This window comes from Notothenia coriiceps, unplaced genomic scaffold (assembly GCF_000735185.1).
Source record: "Notothenia coriiceps isolate Sejong01 unplaced genomic scaffold, NC01 NC01_scaffold00024668, whole genome shotgun sequence".
In the NCBI taxonomy this organism is placed as follows: domain Eukaryota; kingdom Metazoa; phylum Chordata; class Actinopteri; order Perciformes; family Nototheniidae; genus Notothenia; species Notothenia coriiceps.
In genome coordinates this window covers 3758297-3778706 of record NW_011357369.1, presented here as the reverse complement: position 1 = coordinate 3778706, position 20410 = coordinate 3758297, and the positions used below count along the sequence as shown (strand labels likewise).

Genomic DNA, 20410 nt, shown 5'->3' with positions numbered 1-20410 from the left:
ACACACACACACACACACACACACACACACACACACACACACACACACACACACACACACACACAGCAAACCCAGGAGAAGCTCTTTAAACCAGCTCTCCGAGGATTGGAGGCCATTAGGCAGAAATATTTAACAGTGTTTGGGACTTTTTGAAATCTGATCTGATGATATTATTTCAAAACCAGAAATTCACAGCAGAAGCATCAAATGTGTTCCCGTGTCCACTTCCCCCGCTCACTTTACAGGCTCGTTAGTTGTTAGGATTTGTTGAAGTTGCATCCATTGACAAGCAAATTCAGCCGCCTAACCACAATAAATGGAGGATATTTGGTTAGCGATGCAGGATCAGCTCATTACATCCAGACAGTGGAACAGAGCTCTGGCTGCCAAAGAAATCTATGTTTTTGTTTTTTTTCACTTGATAAAAAAGCATTTGAGACACAAAGCTGAAAGAGACGAAACTCTTGGGAAAGAGGAAAAGTAGTTTAGGCTTCAATCTAAAGTCTATTTTTGTTTCATCTTCTTTAAGATCAGCACGGTAGCAAACATATTGACAACATGTTACACAGGTTTTACACATTTATCTTTAGATACATGACATTTTAATAAAACCGGGTTATTATAATAGATTATTGTAATATTCTAAATACAATAACAAAATGGTACAAATTAACAACTTGAGGTACGTCTATAAGATATCTGATTTGTTGATGCTGTTTAAATGATGCTTGAAATTGAAAATAGATTTTCATGCATTTACAAATATTTAAGCTCGACTGTTCGGATAGGCTTGAAGGTATAGTCTCCGATACTGTAACAGTACCCATTTGTTTTATGTTTCGAGAGAGGACACTTCATTTTATGAATCCCAAAGGGGAATAGCACACACTCTCTATTAGCATGTCAATTCATAAACACAATCAACAATATAAGAAGTTAAAAGTTATAAAAATGCAGCATGCAGAGGGTTAAAAACCAACAACGTTACTTTAAAGCACAAAAATATGACTGAACGAATAAATGAATAAATAAATACATAAATAATAAATCATGAAAAATACCTTAAATGTCTTTCAACAACTAGTATTATTAATTTAGACACTGTCAAATGTTAATTATTCTATCTGGTCGTACAAAGAGAGAGAATATTCATTTTATTTTTATGTTTTGTAAAAGAGGTTATGAGACTTATGTAAATGCAGTTTTGTTGTCCTCTAGTGTGGAATTACACCACAAAGTACTTATTTTGTTTTCAGGAAAAATGCTCAAAAATGTGCCCCAAGTAGTTCACTTTATTACCCGCATAAACATTAAATTGAACATTAAGCATATTAATTATGAAAGTTGCATTAACTGACTTGTTTTGTCCATTTGTGGGGACAAGCTATTAACACAAAATTGACATAGTATCCTCTTATATCAACAAGCATATTAGAAAACACTACTCGCACACCCAGAGACACTAGCATTGAGATTCTGTCCACCTGATGCATGTACTGTAGGTCTTTTAGTTTAGCTTTTGATCAACTCCAGGGGAAAACATCTGGACCTTTAGCTGCTGTTTTTAGAGCTTTTTTCTGCAACAAGCTGTGTTTAATAATGGTACTGAGCATTGAAAGTGAACCGCATCAGTAAACGCAATATAACAAGCTGAAAAGCTCAAGGTGGGACAGTTGCAATGTTATTCCATCTTGCCGTTCTGTATAAAAGAGACGGGAGAGGGAACATCACAGAGCTGAATCTACATCTGTGCAAAAGCTGCTAGCAATAGCTTTGCATAGAGCTGAAGGGAACTGTGGCGCTACTGATAATTCTCTGGGGGTTCGTCACATAACATTTGCATTTCTCTTGCTCTTCTGAATAAAGCAGCCGTTTCAGCAGAAAATTCTCCTCCTGCAGTCATTAAACAGGAGACGAGGAGCTTAACACCAATGGCAACCTATCAAAAACGATATGCTGTGATGCCTCAGTGAGACCAGAAGTGTGTGGATGAAAGCGTGCACTGCAGACTGGAGCTCCCTACACTGTTGACTCAACAGATGTGGGTAGAAAGAAACCTGCCTCTGTAACATGACAGTTCTTCATCAAACAGCTCACTGATGAAAAAGAGTGCGGTCTCTGAGAAATCACTTACTCTGAGTGCACGGACTCACACAGAAAGAATAATAAGTGCTGCAATCAAAGCCTTATTATACATCGACATGGCTATTAGACATGATATTCTTCTATAGCATAGATTATCTAAGATGTATGCAATACCACTTCCTCACATTGCATGAAAGTGGAGCTGGATGTCTATGATACAATTATTTATCTAGATTTGCTCATGAAATGTCCATATGTTCTCAACATTTTTTTTCTTTTTCCCCGCAGAATATGTAAGTGACAAATCATGATCGCAGCTTCTCAGTGGTAATGATCCTCCTGCAGGTGTCAGAGGAATGATTCAGACAAACATTTGTAATCTATAATGGGAGGATCTCACTCGATAGACCTAATGACTGCGTCCCTCCCGCCCGACTCTCCTCCACTCCTGTTCCCAATCTGAGCTCAGTGTCATGCCTCCAGCTCTGTTAATCCTCCACCAGACCCTGCAGGCTTCTCAATAAGCTGCAGGCCTTTTAGATGTCAAGAGACACGACATCAGCCAGCTACAGATGTATTTACCCCGTATGCTGAAAGGATGCTAGCTGGCTGAACAAGCCTGCAAAGAAGGCTAGCATTGTAGTCTGTGTTGAGCTGGACAATGTGGAGGTGGTGGCGCACACGAGGAGAAAGCTGGACTGTATCCTGTAGAACCCATCGCACCCCTTCCCCCCAAATACAGTATATATTTGTATATACTGTATGCAAACATTGAAATTGAATTTGATGTCGATAATGTGGGGGAAACTTCTGTGTAGCAATGCAGTGGGAGTCACCGACTCATGAAGGAGACACGGGAAGAGCAGGAGCTTTGATGTCAAACACTGATGGTTTATTTAGGAGCTTCGGCTGGAGGATTCACATCACAAGTCACAGCAGTCACGGTGTGACTGCACGGGAGACCCCAAAGTATTATTTGATATGATAATGCAAAAACAGCATATGTTCACATTTAAGAGGCTGGGAGTTTTAAAGAGCAAGCTGTAGATCGACAAGTGCGTAGGAGAAGACTCTGGATCAACATGCAGAATAAAAGCACACTGTCCTCTGCAAGGTCTGATGAAGGGCTGTTTACAGAAATACTTGATAAAGGTCTAAAAGCAGGTGGAGAGACAGTGAGCGACAATTAGCTCAGCACTTAGACTGTTGAATCTTTATATTTTGTTTGAGTTGCACAATTAATCGATTATCAAAAATGTTACTCATTCATTTTCTGAATGCAGAATAATTGATTTAGCTCGAGAAGACCTTTTTTTACGTTTTGAATCACTGAGAGCTCACAAGTATTATTAACAAAGGTAATTTGTAGATTATATCATCACAGAATAATTGTGCTGACTTTTGACGGAGGATAATCCTGTATCATTGGGCCCAACTTGATTTTCATCAGATTGATATAGGAACTCTCTTTTGTGAAATAATCTGGTGACATTTGTCTGAACAATCAACCTCCCATGAGGGCGGCCACATGCCTTAAAACACGACTCAACGTTGTATTTGGTACAATACTGAATCTGAGAAAAGAACATTAGATAACCTTTCATTATCAAATCACAGCATGAAAAAAACCCACTGGAGTTAAACTGCACATTTAAGAGCTGGCTATATGAATCACCATTGTGATTCACCACTTGGTTAGAAGCAACTATTATATTTTTAGTATAATATTTAAAAAAAAAATATTTTTTATAATATTTTTAATAAGAAAAGCTGCAGTTTTTTCTTTATATAGAAGCATTCGAACATGTGAATGTGCAGATTAAACACTCACGGACACATGAGCTTAACCACCGCAGTCAAAAAAGGCAGTCACGCAAGAAAAAGGAACAGTAGAAACACGAAAGGCGTACTGTGTAATCGTAATTTGTCACGTGTGTGTGTGTGTGTGTGTGTGTGTGTGGTGAGCTGGTGCGGTTCAACAGTGGGTCACTTGGTGGTCATTCATCTGCATTTCATCAGTTAAATGTCACTGCTACACTGTTTTGAAAATACACACACACACACACACACACACACACACACACACACACACACACACACACACACACACACACACACACACACACACACACACACACACACACACACACACACACACACACACACCCTGCAAAAACGTAATTGTAATCTATGATTGGTAATTGCTCCTCATTGCTAAACCAATTATCAGTTTTTTCTGTCCTCTTTTTTGTTAACCAGTGCAGTTTCCTCCCACTTCATCATCTTTTCTTCCCCTCCGTCTCTTCACCTCTTTTCTCCTTCATCCATCCTTTTCTCACTCAATCTTTCTGTTTCACTCTCTACGTCCTTTGTCGTCACTCTTCTCCCAGCCTCCCCCCTCCAGCATTACCTCATACAGTCATCCCCACATCGCCTCTCGCCTCATTACCCTCTCCTCCATCCTTCTGTCACCTATCCTTCCTCTCTTTTATACCATTTCATCCATCCCTCATCCATCCCTCATCCCTCCGTCTCCTGCCTCTTTTTCAAACACCATTTGTCCCCTCCTCTCCTACCTTGTCTCTCTCATCCCTCCATTATCTCCTGCATTCTTGTCTCTCCCTTCCTCCCTTCCCTCCACTATTCGATATTCATCTCACCCCCTCTTCATCTCTTTCTCTCCCTCTCTCTCTCCGTCACCTGGGGTAGACAGTTCTGTCAGGAGTCAGCCTTATTTACCGCCTCTCCTTGCTCCTGTTTACATTATCGATCGGCAGTGTTGCTTTAGTTCCACCATACATCAACACCAACCCGGCCTCCCCCTCCTCCCCCCCAGCGGTGTTACGGCTGCTGGTTCACATTACCCTGAAACACAGAGAGGGAGAGAGTGGGAGAGAGAGGGGGGGAGCTCGATGGGGAAATGAGCATGTTAGGATGTGTGAGGGATTTATGTGTGAAGGAGAGAGTGTGTTGGACAGTGTGTTATGGAGCGTGTGTGAGCAAGTGTGTGAAGAGCAGTGTGAAAGGGAGAAAGTTGGCGGGTGTCTTCAGAAACTGTGTGTGTGACTGACATGTAAGGGACTTGTATGTGTTTTTAAAATGCTGAAATTGGATTATGAATCCTCTTTCAGTGAATTAAAAATGGAACCAATGTACACTCCAAGACAAAAGTACAGTATGTGAACACTTAAACAAATAATTTCATTGAATTGATGCTGCACTGGTGAATGCTGTGAAACCTCAAGTTTAGCGTGTTGGCTGTCACCATCGTGGCTCTTGGAGCCAGCAGTGACATGAGAGGGTGGAGCAATGAGCATGACATTTTAAGCAAACCAAAATATTACAAAACTAACCTTAATGAATTGAAAACATACCGGGGGATAAAGATCTAAGGGGTAAACACAGAGAAACACCCAACCATTGTGTGTGTTAATGACCTGTCAATAACAAGGCAGTCTAAAGCAAACCCTTATTTATTATCTATTTAACTCTAAATGGACCAACAATTTAAACATCATGCTGTATTGAAGAAGACTTAAAACCAGTGATTTAGACCACAATCGCGTCAGGAGAATGTTCACTGAGGTGAGAAGCAGGTCAATTTTCTCAAAGACTTTTACACCATCAGATTTACTTTTGGATCCTGGAGCCACCACCTACTGGCTATTAAAGAAAAGGGAAGTTTAATGCACCTCTGTATTAGCTTCACTTTTCAGATCTGGAGGTTGCCGCTGGGTTAAAAGGAAACTCCAACAATTCAAAACATCAAAGTATGTTTACAGGTCTTGTGGAGTTCTACTGCATAGGTTAAAAAGCTGCAGGAAAAAAAAGATAAATAGCCGTAAGTCACCACAAAAGCTGCTCCTCATCCCCACCTTAGGCTGGTGGCTCGAGGCCACATTGGGCAATACCTCTATAACACAACCAAAAGATAGTAGTCGAGTTGTATTGTGGGTAATGTAGATGCAAGGTTTCTGACAAGGAAGATAGATGGGTTTAAGACAACATCTCAAAATGTTCAAAGAGGAAGTATGATGTTCGTTCCTTTCTGTTACATCAATTGCATATGAATACACACTTGATACTTTTTTATGATTAAATCACTTTTCTTAAAGGTGGGGTAGGTCATTTTGGAGAAACCAGCTCGAGTGAGCTAGAATTTGAAAATACACAACCGGAAAAAATCTGCCACTTCCTTACAGAGCCCCTCCTCCAACACACACGAACGCGCACATGACCAATGAGGGCACGAGATAAGTTTGTGCACAGATGGAAGGCTGACAGGCAGGTAGGCCATCCAGTTATTTTAGCCGGGCCGGCTAAAATGATTGGTCGTGCTTTTTACAGTACTACAGCTTCCACAGAGGACATTTTTTTATGTAATTATTGTCAAAGCATTTCATGTATTCATTGCTATCGGGATGTTAAGAGCATTCCATGGAATATAACAAAAAGTGTTTCTGAAATAAATGACATACCCCACCTTTAAGCGCGTAGTTCTTTTTATGTTGAAGTGAATATTTGTATTTTCAGACCACAGTGAAAAAATATAAATGTCACTACTTTGTGAAGAGAGAATAACATAGGCTACATAACAACAATAAAACAAACTGTATCATGAAAAGGCAGAAAAATGGCATAACCAAGATGTATCCTCAGAAAAAAAAGGTCCTTGATATGTGGATATAATAAAATGTTTCTACAAGGCATTGTTAACAATGTTGACAATGTATGAAGGGTAAGTGCCAATATGAAGGTATATACTGTATTCATCTGAAAGAAGAACATAGTGTACCTTTCCTTAACATTACAGATGAGTTATTTACATGTTACAGCATAAAGACTTTCAATTGTTTTTTTTTGCAGATAATTACCATGTATGTGAGTTTGGTGGACATGCATGGACGAATCTATTAGCACCAACGCCATCACTAAGTACTGTGGCCCTTTTATCCCTTTATGTGGTGTTTGTCTCTATATGTTGATTGGTGAATGACTATGCTGATTTTGCACATTACATGCACAAGCTTTTATTCCAACGAGCAGTTTTATGTTGTCTACAGCAGCTATCATTGTGGTAGTTGCATACAGTGCAAAAATATGCATGTAACGGCCACATTTTATCATCCTGCTAGAGATAAAATATTTCCAAATTGAAATACATGTGTGCACAGGTTGAGTGTGCAGCACGTTGGTTTATGATATGTAAAGCAGAGATTTAAAACTGCCTATGGAAGAACATGAATGTGAAATATGAATGCAGAGGCCATGCACATCAGTGAAGTATTGTGTCGTTGTTTCTATGTGGTTGAAAAAGGTCGATTTTGCACACGGAGGTGGGAATCATGACCTTCTGTTAATTATATGTGAGGCCTTTTTACTCTTACCCCGCAGACCGTGTTTCCATAGAGAAATGTCCTCCGATCAAACAAAGATATTCTGTGCTATGATTTAATTTGAGCCTTATTGTACTGACTCTAATTTAACTTTGCTGATTTCTCAATGGATGTTCGATTCTTTCTCCTGTTTCTCTTTTGATGCTTACAGAGAAGTTTAAGCAAAAACTAAATCTGCAACCAGCCTTGGATGTTATATAGATTTCTGGCTTTTCACTGACTGAAGGATTCCTTTTGTACAGCACAGCCTGTTAAACTACTAACATTGTGTAACCGATTACATGTATGTTTACCTGTATAATGCTCTTCCTGTTTCTTCCAAAAAAACGTCATAATAAAATCACCATGCCTTCCCATATGTTCAAACTCAACCTCCATGCATATAAAGTTTTATGTTGCATACAATCCCAAACTAATTATTTCCTTTCTCAAGTTTCATCATCAAAATGTATCTAAAGTATTACAAGTCTAAGAAGCCACCAATGGGGCAGATATTGGTTTTCTTTTTAGTACAAGACATATCTTGATACTTTTAAAGCACACAACAAAAATGTCCCGTCAACAAAGGAGGGATAGAAAACATTTTATTTGAATAAGCTACATCAATAAGTGATAACACCCGAATACTTATTAACACTCCCAGGGGTTTTACTCTACCGTAGCCCTGATATCAGTGTTGCTAGTTGTCGGGGATCCTTACAGTTGTTTTTGTTGCTTTGCAGAGGCTAGCATTATCTTCTTGTTCATAAGAAAATCTACTGTCACAAAATAGTTTAACATCTCGAATGTGCAGATATTTGAAAAGAATGCAGGGTGTCCTGTGTTGTTGGTGGCTCTGAGTAAAACATAAATAGATCCAGGGTGGAAAAAAGGTCAATACTTGAAATCTATACTGCTTTAAAGTAGCTATTAACAACAGCTGTTCAATACATGTAATGTTAAATGTATCATTCATCTCTCTGGGGATGCTGAAGTAAATAACTACCAAAGGCTTGTATGTAAATGTTGATTCATAATGTTTCTAAAAATGGAGATGATTTTTGGTGCAATAAACTCGGTCCACATGGATGCACCTCTCTTATTTCCCTACAGCCAACCTGATTAAAATATTTGCATAAAAATGTAATAAATGTATGTGTGAGAAATATAATTTAAAGTATGGCGGAGAGTGTGCAAAAGCTTCTTCCTTTTAGTTTTCTTTTCAGGCTGACACATTCTATCAGTCTCATTGAAAAGTCTTCCCACAGCCTTTTTCTTTTATGTCAGTGTCCTCTGTCAGAGAGCTCTTCTCCCCACAAAGTGCTAATGTCCTCTGTGGGTTTATCCTGTTTTCCAGTTGCGGAATATGTGGTTTCTCTCAGATCGATTAGAATAAGATAGTAAGACGCTTATTTCACTAATGAAAAACAAAGTCTGACCTAATTATAACACAAAAGCTTGTTTCTGACAGATGACATTAAGACACTTTTATAGAACATACTGCTACACTTGTTTTATTAAGGCCCCATCACGCTGCACAATAAACACACAGGCTGAACAACACAATTAAAGGAAACAAAGTGATGGTAAAAATAACAGACAGGTAAGACAAGGAAGTAACACAGGGGGTGAGAAGCAAAGTCAATTTGTACTGGAGTGCAGCTCAAACTATATTCATCACCTGATTTGCTATGCACATTTACCCTGCAAAGAGGCAGTGAGAAAGGTGTGTGTGTGTGTGTGTGTGTGTGTGTGTGTGTGTGTGTGTGTGTGTGTGTGTGTGTGTGTGTGTGTGTGTGTGTGTGTGTGTGCTCTCTCTCATAAGTGGCCGTCACACTGGCTTGAGTCTTAACAGAACTTGACCGAGTGCCACCCGGTGACACTCGCCCCAGTTTTTCTCTTTTTGTGTGCCATTCCAGCTTTTTCCCTGCCAATTGTCATTACCCCTCGTTCTGGCTCCGTCCTCCCCTCCCTCTCCTCCCTCTCCTCCCTCTCCTCCCCCTTTGGCCTCTCGGCATTTTTACCTGGGAGGCCACGAGTCGCTGCTCCTGCTTTTCATTCTTAACGGTCATCCTTCCAAGGGTCCATCCTCTCCCCTCCCCTTTCTCTCTCTCTTTCTCTCTCCTCGTACCTCCATCTGTCCCATGCCTTTCTTTATCTGCCTTTAAAGCAGAAGGCGGGAAAAAGACTAGCTGATCCTTTGTGCGGCCGGCCTCAGTTTGTGCTCAGCCAAGCGGACACAGCTCTTAAATCCAGACCCGGGCCTTTGGCACAAAAGGAAGGCAGGTCTTGTAAAGGCCCCTACGGCTCTCCCTATCTCTTTCTACCTTTCTCTGAAAAAGACAGACGGCCAGTTATTCTAACAGGAGGATAAGAGGGGACAAAATGGGGGGGAACAAGATGCCGATGCTAAAAGGAGCGAACATAATTCTCTTCATCAGAGAAGCAGCAGCAAAGACTTTCTTTACTCCCTCACTAAAACTCTCTTTCCCTAAGCATAGCAACACTGGAGTTTTTTTTGTATCCCCATTTTCTCCTTCAAGGCGAATGAATTAACTGAATGAATTAACACCAGGGCTGCTGTGATCATCATCATCATCATCGCGCTTCTACTCATCAGCAGCAGCAGCTTTGACGAAGCTTTTTAACACCTACAAGGATCACACTGCTGACGCCGAGGCAGGAAGAAGCAAAGATGTCGACAACCTTGTCACAAAAAAAAGAAAAAGGAGGAAGAAAAACTCTCAACTAGCAAGGTATCACTGTCTGAGTGCTACAGTCTTCAGCCCAGAGCCTTGTCAAGTCCCTCGGCACTACTAAAGAAACCTCACTGCTGATGATGATAGGAAAAGTGGAGGAAGGGGGGGGAGCAGGTGAGACGGGGAAGGGAAGGAAAGGTGGGTAAAGACAAGAGTCAGATACAAGAGAGAAAGAAGAAGAAGAAGGGAGAGAAAAGGTGAAGAGGTAGAAAGGTGAGGAAGAGGATGAGAAGAACAGGAGGAAAGAAGGTGTTTAAGTTGTTGATCACGTCTTGAGAGAAAGAAAAACAGACAAGAGAGAGTGACAGGGCGACAGAGGAAGCAGAGAGATATCGGAGGAGAGGAGGGGGAGTCAAGGAGGCTGCAGTGAGGATTTTAATTAGCAGTAATTGGCCACCGAGGGAACAGAAACTGGGAGATGGGAGGCAGGAGAGGGAAGAGAGGGAGCATAACAGCCAGTTTCTGACAGAGTGATATCTCTCTTGCTTTGTACCTCTCTATTTCCTTTAGCACTTTTTGTTCCTGGGCCTTTCCATCTCCGTCTTGTTTTCCCTCCATCTTTTTCCACCTCCAACTGTGCTTACTCCCCAAACAGCATCCTTTGCTGTCTACCAACTTCCACCCAAAATACCAGACACTGCAAACAGGAAGTATTTGGGGCAACATTTAAGCAATATGTGCAATTAATGCTACAAAGTGTTGCCCATTTAACTGAGCTACTGAAATCCAGAAAAAGAAATGTGACTGCAAAGGTGTACAGCTTTGTGGTTAGGGTTCTTTTTTTTTTCATATTTTATTTATTACAGTATTCCAAATAATCTCAAAGCTACTAAAATAAACATGTTTTTGTTATGTTTGAAATTTCTCAATTAAGGCTCAAATATAATAGGGAATTTTACTTTTATCCTGGCCCCAACTTTCTGTTTGGGTTATTTTTCACCGCTCTGATCGGCATTGTTTTCAGCTGCAGCTGGCAGCTTGTTAGGTAAAAGGGTTTGGAAATCCTACTCTAGTCTACCTGCTCAGCAGACAAAGAAAGAAAGGGACTAGCTGGTAAATATAGCGCAGCAATTCGCAGTTGAGATATTTTTCTAAGGACCAAAAACAAAGCTTAGAGAACGGATATAGCTCTGTAAGACCTATTTTAAATGCCTAACTGCACCTGCCAGACATATAATAAATCTGTATTACCTTGGAAAAATATTAAGCTGTGCAGCTGACTGCCTTGAGAACTTCATGTCTAATACTTCTTATGCACTGTATTTGTAGACCTGTGATGGTTCAGTTCCTATCCAGAATAAAAATGAAATGTTGTCAAGGTTGTAAGTCTGCATTGACTTCACTAACGCAGGGTGCTGCCTTCACTGGATGTGAATACGAATCTGACCTTATGTTGTCCCTCTCTTTGTCTTTACCCCGGCCCCTGACACCTTCCCTCCCCTGTGTAGTTGTCTGGGTGTGTTGTATATGTGTTTGTTGGGGAGCGAGGGCCGCATTGGGAACACGTTCACAGGGTTACAGCTGTGTTAATCGGTACACAGGTGAGCTTTGGGGCTCCGGGTCGCCTGGACAACACTTACGGCCCACACTCCCCTGTCTGGAAACCACAAAACACACACAAGCGCACACCTACACATGTGCACATCTAACAGCACGCAGCTGGCTCTAAAGTGATCTGAGGAAGTCCTTCTAATTAGAGGTGCTTATTTGCCCCAAAGTTGACATATTGCTATAGCTGCCTTCATGTGTTGGTTATCACGTGAGTTTAGGCAGGGCCTTCTTGAAATTTCCCAGCTGTCATTTGTCAACATCCCCAAATTGCATGTGACTCTTGCTAAACAGCAGTGGTAGTGTGCCGCGCACCCCGGGTGTTGCTAGGTTACGATAGTGGGATGCTGCTGTCTAAGTGGCTGCGGGATCGTCTGCGGACACTTTGCACGGAGGGCTGACAGAGGGTCCTCGGGACCATTTGGCAAATTCTGAGTCACACGCTCTTTAAATTCCACATCTGGTGGCAAGCCCATACAAATCAAGATCAAAGTGTTGGCTCTGAGATTGGACCTGTCTCTCAACCTCCCTGCCTCGCTCCTGTCGAGCTTCATTTTCATATATTTCTCTTATCCACGGCGGTTCACAGCCTTCACACAGTCCTCTGCCTGCTTTGTTATCCCTCCTCTGCTTTCCCTGTGTTGTTGCTGTCTTGCCTCACGCCCCCCTGCTGAGAGGTAATCAAGCCCTGTTGTGAGTGTTTAAGCATCGGAGCAGACGCATGTTGAATTATTCTTGGGACTTAATATTTTGTCTGAGCGGAGAGAGCCAGTCTCCATACCGCATGCTGGGTAACAGCCACGCACACATGAATGCACCCACACCCACATACACCGTTAGTCAGTCAGTGAGTCGGAAAGATAGTCAGTCACACAGATGTCCAGCTGACAGATACTTACAGGTAAGTGAGTGATGGGACCTGACAGGCAATCAACACACTGAGTGTACTACACTCGTATGCAGGTAAACTCAGTATTTATACTACCAGATCACGTGCATCAACATTAGAGAGATACAAATGCACATAGGGACACATGTGACGAGCAGCAGCATCCCCTCCAGGTATTTGCATTACAGTTAACATCCACAGAGTTAACCAATAAAAGCAGAACAGACAATTTAAGATCTCATCTCCTCACTAATTCCCTCTTTTCTTAGCTACCCTCACATCCGTCCCCTCCCCCATGCCACTTCATTTTATTTGTATTTCTTTCACCACTCTCCCAACTGTATGCTTATCTATGTCTTCTACTCCTGCTCTCTGTTCTGCCTTGAGCTGGCCTTTATCCTCGCCTCTCTTGACTTCTTTTCCTCTTCTTGTTTCGCTGTGATCTTAAACTCTCCATGGAACCATAAGCTGATATCACACAGACTCAGTTTTACTTTAATCTTTCTCAAACACACACCCACGAAACACACCCGGGTGGTCATTATATAATACTGAATTTGGTGACAGCATATTTGCAAAACATTTTGGTGCTGTGTGTGAGTGTGTGCGTGCGTGCGTGCGTGCGTGCGTGCGTGCGTGCGTGCGTGCGTGTGTGTGTGTGTGTGAGTGTGTGTGTGTCATTACAGTGATTGACATTAGCATGGTTAGCTTCTTACAAAATATAACGTTTAATGTTTATAATTAAGGGGGAGGAGGTGGTTCTATTTCAGTGTCATAGGAACTCTTTGAACCGTCACACTTTGCATTTGGCAAGTAAAATTCTGAGTGTAACTATTTCAAAGACTTAAATTATAAACAATCCATCACGTTAGAATGATGTACTCCATTTATTTAGCATTGCACTCTATTAACGTTGTCAGACTCACAATGGACATTTAGGAAAAGGATCAAAATCAATACAGCAGAAACTGAGATTGTGGCTGTGTTCCAACAGCTGCCCTAACAAAGAATATACTGTTGCATGCAATATGCAGATAGAAAACTTCCTCCGAACATTGTGCCTTGAACCTTGAGGCTCTTGCTCCTACATCCTCTCCGCAAATAATTGTGGGTAAGAAGAGCCAGAAAAGCTTGTATTATACAGCAGGACATCCTGGTATTTCAAGCATGCATTTCAAGCACCTACATTTCCAATTTAAGAAATCCAATGTAAGTTTTACCCCCTAAATATTAACCATGATTGATATTATCAGGGCGATCCCGTTAACAGCTTCACAGATTCAAAACTGAATCATTGAACCCCTCACATCCATCTGGGACCAACATCAGTACCGTTAAAGGTCCCAGATCAGATATCTCCTCTGATTTTTGGTGGGATGAATGGAGGATAAATCTGCCCGAAACTGCTAGTCAGAGCCTGGCTTTTGGAGGTATTCTGCCATGTTGAAATGTCCTTCAGGGTTCTCTCATAAAACGAGATCGGAAGATTAGAAGTCAGGGAAGGTGAGTCAGTTTTTGGAAGTAAAACACCTTGGAAAGCTTTTTCTGTCATTTTGAATCTTCAGTTTTCACCACTTAATAATTGAGTGCCATTTACTTTGTTATAAATGGAAGGCAGTAAGAGAGATTATGGTGGAAATTAGCTTTTGCTGGTGCTTTAGTTTGGGTTGGAAAGGCCAATTCATTTAAGGGATAAAAAGTTCAGTAGGTTTTGTACATTTTGATGTAGAAGTATAACCCTCCTGATGCCCGATTTTACTTTAAAGTTGCCTTCATTTATGTTGTTGTTTTTCGCCATACTTTTATTTAGCTTTGTTTTACCTTTACGCTTTCCTACACATCCACACGGAGGTAGCTAGAAGTCACACAAACATGTACACACTTTGTACTCACACTTTGCTGGAAGGCCGTAGCCACACGTGATCTTGGCCTCTCCGGTCTCGCAGCCGTGAAGAGACGCACACTCCTGTTTCAGCATTGGCCCTGCAGCGCGGTGGATCGCCCCGTCCACTGGAGAGGAGAGGACAGGAGATTCAGAGAGTTGGCCTACTTAAGTAAATCCTCTTCAATTTGACCACTTAGGGTAAATGTTTGAAGTGCAGCAGAAACATTTACAGGTGTGAAAGCTTAGTGCAGAAAGGAGCTGCATCATGTGAGTATTAATGGCTGAATTTCCTGTCTTCTGCAGGTTGCTAACTTTTCACCCCAAATCCTTCTTTCTTCTTCCGTCTAATAAATCAAAGTCTCTCCGTGTGTCAGTCTATTTAATGGATTTAATGGCCACTGCCTTGGTTAATTACTCCACTTAATGTGTTATTAAGGACTCAGCTGACTTTGACTTTTTGGTCAATTAGTCTTTATTAATTACATTTTCATAAATCTGTATCTATCTTTGATCCACACCACATCTAAAGACCGTGACTGTGTTCATTTCCAGAAGGGCTATGATGCAGGATAAGCAATTTTACAGATGTGTCAATTACCAGTTGCAGTCACAATCCGTGCACCCCTTGCATGCAGTGAGACACATTTCCCTCAAAGTTAATATTTAAACTATCTGCATCTCAACAGCTGTGTTTTTGTGGTTCACAGCATTATGGCCTCTAGAAAGCAGCATATAACTTTAATGAAATTACACTTGAAGCAAATTCAAAGAAAAATAGAAAGAACAGATATGAATGCTATATCGCAAGAAATAATTCACCATTAAGAAACAAATCTTCAAAGCCAAAACTTTTTTAATAGAAAACGGGATTTCACTCTTTGTAATGAAGACAAATATTGGAAAAATATAAAATCCTTTTTATATTTTACAAAGGAAGGAAAAGAGGGAAAAGTTGCGCATTTATGCTGATGAAATACACATCATAGAAAGCAAGGAGTACTGAAAGATAGAATTTGAGTAAACAGATGATGAGTTCCCCTCTTCTCTTTCCTGTTCAAATGTACCATCAGGTTTGGTAATCACACTGTAGAAACAGAAGTCTGGATCAAACTACTTTATCAGAAAACGTATCTTAAAGTTTTTCATCTGGCATTTTAGGCCATTTTAGGTATGAAAGTCAGAGCTGACAAGAAACAAGTGACAAGAGATTTGAATGGGGAGTGACATCCAAAAAGTGGAGACATTGCACCGTAGATGTCAGACCACCAGCCCCCTTCTTTGAATGTATTTTTAGCCAACTCCAATTAGGCCCCATTGAAAACATCTTTATCAGTTTAATTGCGTATAACTTGGAATATTTTATCTCTATCTGAGAGGGAACTTAAGCTATTATCAATGCTCTCTTTAAAGCTACCAGACTCCTTTGGCAAAAACAGTCATTTCAGGTCAAAGGACGCTGCTTTGTTTATGTCTTTGTTTCACATTCTTGAATGCAAACTATCCATAAAAAATACCAAAGTCAGTGCCTGTTACCCTGTCTGCTTCTCTGAACTGGGGGTGTTACAATTGAATACGGCTGTGGATAAGTACCTACCATCCCATTTCAAAACTCAAAATGATCCCTTTAAACCTCTATAAGCCACCAGGGCCCCTGAGGATACTAATGAAATTGTTACCAAGATTGCAAAATGTTCATCTGAATGTAGCTGCGAAATGTCCACCACCAACATATTCCATTTGTCTTCCCTGTAAAATGTATTCAAAAATACATCTATGCCTAAGAGCTAAAGAATGAATATTTTATATGGTTATCGTTGTGCATATAAAGCACAAGAGTTCGGTTTGGATCTTCCTCTTGGTTAAAGCTGAATACAATATGTTCACTCTATTCATATTTAACCATAAACACGATCTTTCCCTAACTTAAACCAAAGTACTTTTACTTGTATTATCCATAACCACAGGCAAGACTCTGGATGTGAACGCTCACATCCTGCATGGAGTCAAAGTTGTGAGCGTTGTACGCCCACTCTCGCCCCTGACCGACACAATACAACTTGCATGCATAAACATTATTCTGGCAACAATTGAGTTTCCCTGTCAAAATAAATCAGTAGCTTACACTGTAAATGCCATATGGTTTAAACACTATCTTCACCATCACCAGCATTGTGTCCAGGTAAGATCCTGGCTGGAGACTCTTCACACTATTCTTTTTTAATGTAAGAGTCTGGTGTTAATAATTCAGTTAACCCAGAATAAAACACATCTGTCAGGAATGAGTTTGTCAAGGCACTGTGAGACTTGACAGCACTTGGTGAAAATAGTACAATAACACCCATCCATATGTCACAGCTCAGCGTGTTGGCCTGTGGCTCTATATCTCCGCCTTGCCGTATACGGACCAGCTGTTGCAGTGATGTGTTCCTCTAAACCGAGTATCTCTGGGCGGGGGTCTGGAGTTATCCGAACGTTATTGTGTTAAGTTGGCATATCACATGCCGTGCTAAGCCATAGTGTGCCATGTCATGCTGTGCAACGTTGAACTGGGCCACACTGTGAGCTAAGCACAAGTGTGAGGTTGTGAAAGACGAGCTCTGAACACTGGCTAACTCCTCAGGGTGCACAGAAACAAGCTCAGATACCATGCTCACGCTGTGTGTGTCACCTCAAGGACTGTTCTCACACACACACACACACACTTTGAAGCGGCCCGACTCTGAAATAAAGTACAAGTGTGATAAGACGGAGAGCTGGAAAAGAGAAGGAGGGAGGGAGGGAGGGGAATAAGGGAGAGAGCAGCAGATGTAAAAATAGTCTGAAGGGAGATAAGGGAACAGGCAGAAAAACAGAATCAAAAGAAAAATAAATGGAAATTGAACTCAAACGTAATTATCAACAATACCCTTTCTTTTTTCATGCTTTGTGTTTTTGCTTTTGTGTGTGTTTAATGGTGCACACATCTCTTCATAGGCTCACACATACATGTTCGTGTGGTTGCCAATACACACAATATGAAGCATGTACACATACACAACAACACACTTAAAAGCTCATATGCGTGTGTGCACATACAGCCAAACATGAGATTAAGTAACACGTGTCCCTGCACAGAAAATCAGTTGGAAAGAAAATGAATGACCGTAAAGGACGGGTGAACAGTTATCCCCGCATGTGGTGTTTCCACATGTTACTTTAGCAATTGTGTTTCTCAGTATGACTCCCGACTCTCAATCAGTTAATAAGTGTTTTGTTTACAGTAGGAACATTGCACTGACCCAATTATAAATGATTTGTTCTTATAATACAAATTAACTATGCTTAGCCTTCAGGATTAGGAACAAAACATAATGGGAATTATCACGGTTTGGGTTAAATTTAAGACTTTGTTATGGTTTCGGGACCTTTGTCCTCATGGTTACAATAATAAGCACATGAGGTTCAGAAACAGCTGTGGTCATACTTTAAATACAAAGGTTCTTCTTAAGAGAGTTTCACTTTAGCCTTTGTTTTTCTCGCGTTTGAGGGGAGAAAGAATAAACTACTCTCTCTCCTGACACAGTCTGAACCTGGAGAGCAGGGGTAACAAATAACCATACACCTATTCAATCTCACCGTGACTCTCTTCTTCTTTAATATAAAGGGCTGTCCCTCTAACTACATTCACTGAAGACAGCCCATGTTACCTATCTTTCAGACTGCGGTTACTTCAGGCTCTGTGGGAGCTGGTGTCATAGCTCAGCATGAGCACTGCACGCTACTGAGTAGATTCACACACTGTTCCGTCACTTCAATGTGGTCCGAAATAGGAAGGGGGGATTCAAGACCAGAGGGGGGTGAAAATTAAAGATAGTTTGAAGTAAGGCTGCACCAGCAGTTCATGGCTGGCACACATGCAGGTGTATTAGTGCTCAAGGATGGCACTATTATATTTTACAGACCAGCCTCAACTGAGTCTTTTTGGGTAAAATACCTGAATTATGATTCATGAAATATTTAACTATGTGAAATTAATAACAAGGGAGAATTAAGAAATAGGGATGGAGTAATTTTTCGCCAATTATGACAACACTACTGGCTGACTCAATACTTGCAAAACTAATATATTCCTTTCAGCTGTACTTTAGTTTTAAGTGCAAATATGCAAAACTTAGCCCAATAACATTCTGAACCATGACGATGAACATGGTAAACTATGGAGTATATTAACACTGTTACTTTGATTATGTTAGCATGCTGACAATAGCATGTGGCTAAGAGACTACTGTGCCCCATAACAGCAAAGAAAAGTGTACATGCTACAGTTTTTTTGGAGAAATATTTTGGGCATCTATTTAAAGGTGGGGTAGGTAAGTTTGAGAAACCGGCTCGAGATACACTTTTTGTTATATTCCATGGAATGCTCTTAACATCCCGATAGCAATGAATATCTTAAGTGCTTTGACAAAAAATCCATACAAAAATGTCATCTGTGGAAGCCGTAGTACTGTAAAAAGCACGACCAATCATGTTAGCCGGCCCGGCTAAAGTAACTGGATGGCCTACCTGCCTGTCAGCCTTCCATCTGTGCACAAACTTATCTCGTGCCCTCATTGGTCATGTGCGCGTTCGTGTGTGTTGGAGGAGGGGCTCTGTAAGGAAGTGGCAGATTTTTTCCGGCTGTGTATTTTCAAATTCTAGCGCACTCGAGCTGGTTTCTCCAAAATTACCTGCCCCACCTTTAACAATTTAATAATGTGTAGCTAATGAGCCTAGCTAACTTCTTATTAGCAATGCTAACATCTATGCTAGTTAGCTACTGTTGACCTTCTCAATGCCTCTCCCTCTCCTCTTCCTACTACCTGTTTATTGGATTTAATCCTTGTTTCTGGGACTTCTGTGAGTTAGTAAGCATTAATCAGTTAAATTACACCTCCCATAAAGATTTTTATGTCTGATTGTTAGCTAACTGACTGTAACTGCAAAAAAAAACATCAACTGTTAGCTTTTTTTTTTTTAGGTTAAACACACAACAGAAGCAGCTTCCCACACTAACTATCAAACTAAGGCACGAAACATACTAGGCTTGTTTGAGACAAGCGAGACCTGCGCAATTTCGATCAACGTCTTGCTAGTGCGTTGCATGATGGTTAGTCATTTTGTCCGACTTGTTCTGGAGGCTCGCCTACATGAGATGTTCAAATCTCGCGGGACAAAGACGCCCGCAGCCTTGAGAGCGAGGCGAGGCGCCGCAGTTCCTCTCCACGGGCTGCGGAAGCGAAATGCTTGATGGGAAACGACTCGCTGGTATCTCGAGCTGAGCGCTCATTGGTGGGTTTTACCACGTGCTGGTGATGAAACTCTCCAATTGGCTCGGCAAAAGTTTGTTGTTGTTTTGTGTCAGTTTTACGTCGCCCCCCCATTAACATTTTTCATAATTGTTCCACAATGTTTATCATCATGAAATTAATATCTATACTGTATATGTTATACTATACTTGCACTGCTTACCGTTTTCATACTTTATATATCTTAGCATATTCATACACACTGTTCATTGCTCACAGGCTGCTGTGTATATTCATACCCCTCACTGTTTATTCATCATTCAATTCATTCTATATTTCATTCTGTAGATTGTGTACATTACTTTTCACTTTACTGCTTGTTGCACTCCTGGTTGGAAGCTAAACTTCTTTTCGTTGTCTCAGTACCTGTAATATGTGCAATAACAATAAAGTTTAATTTAATCTTGAGCAGGAACAAATGTATTTACTTAGTACATATCTGACCTTAACGATTAAACACATGTGTGCATTCTTTATAAATGCAAACCGAGTCAAGCCGACTCCGGAGGTGGCGGTATGCACCTTAAAGTTGCCAAGGCACA

General features: G+C 40.9%; 1 protein-coding gene across 1 annotated transcript in view; it reads right to left on the bottom strand.

Moving 5' to 3' along the window:
* macrod1 (mono-ADP ribosylhydrolase 1) overlaps positions 1-20410 on the bottom strand; it is a gene marked incomplete at its 3' end in the record, with an annotated part of 107569 nt that overhangs the window by 13373 nt on the left and 73786 nt on the right. Inside the window, exon 5 of the mRNA XM_010782978.1 lies at positions 14550-14666. Coding sequence (XP_010781280.1) covers positions 14550-14666 — 117 coding nt within the window. The remainder of the gene's footprint in view (positions 1-14549; positions 14667-20410) is intronic.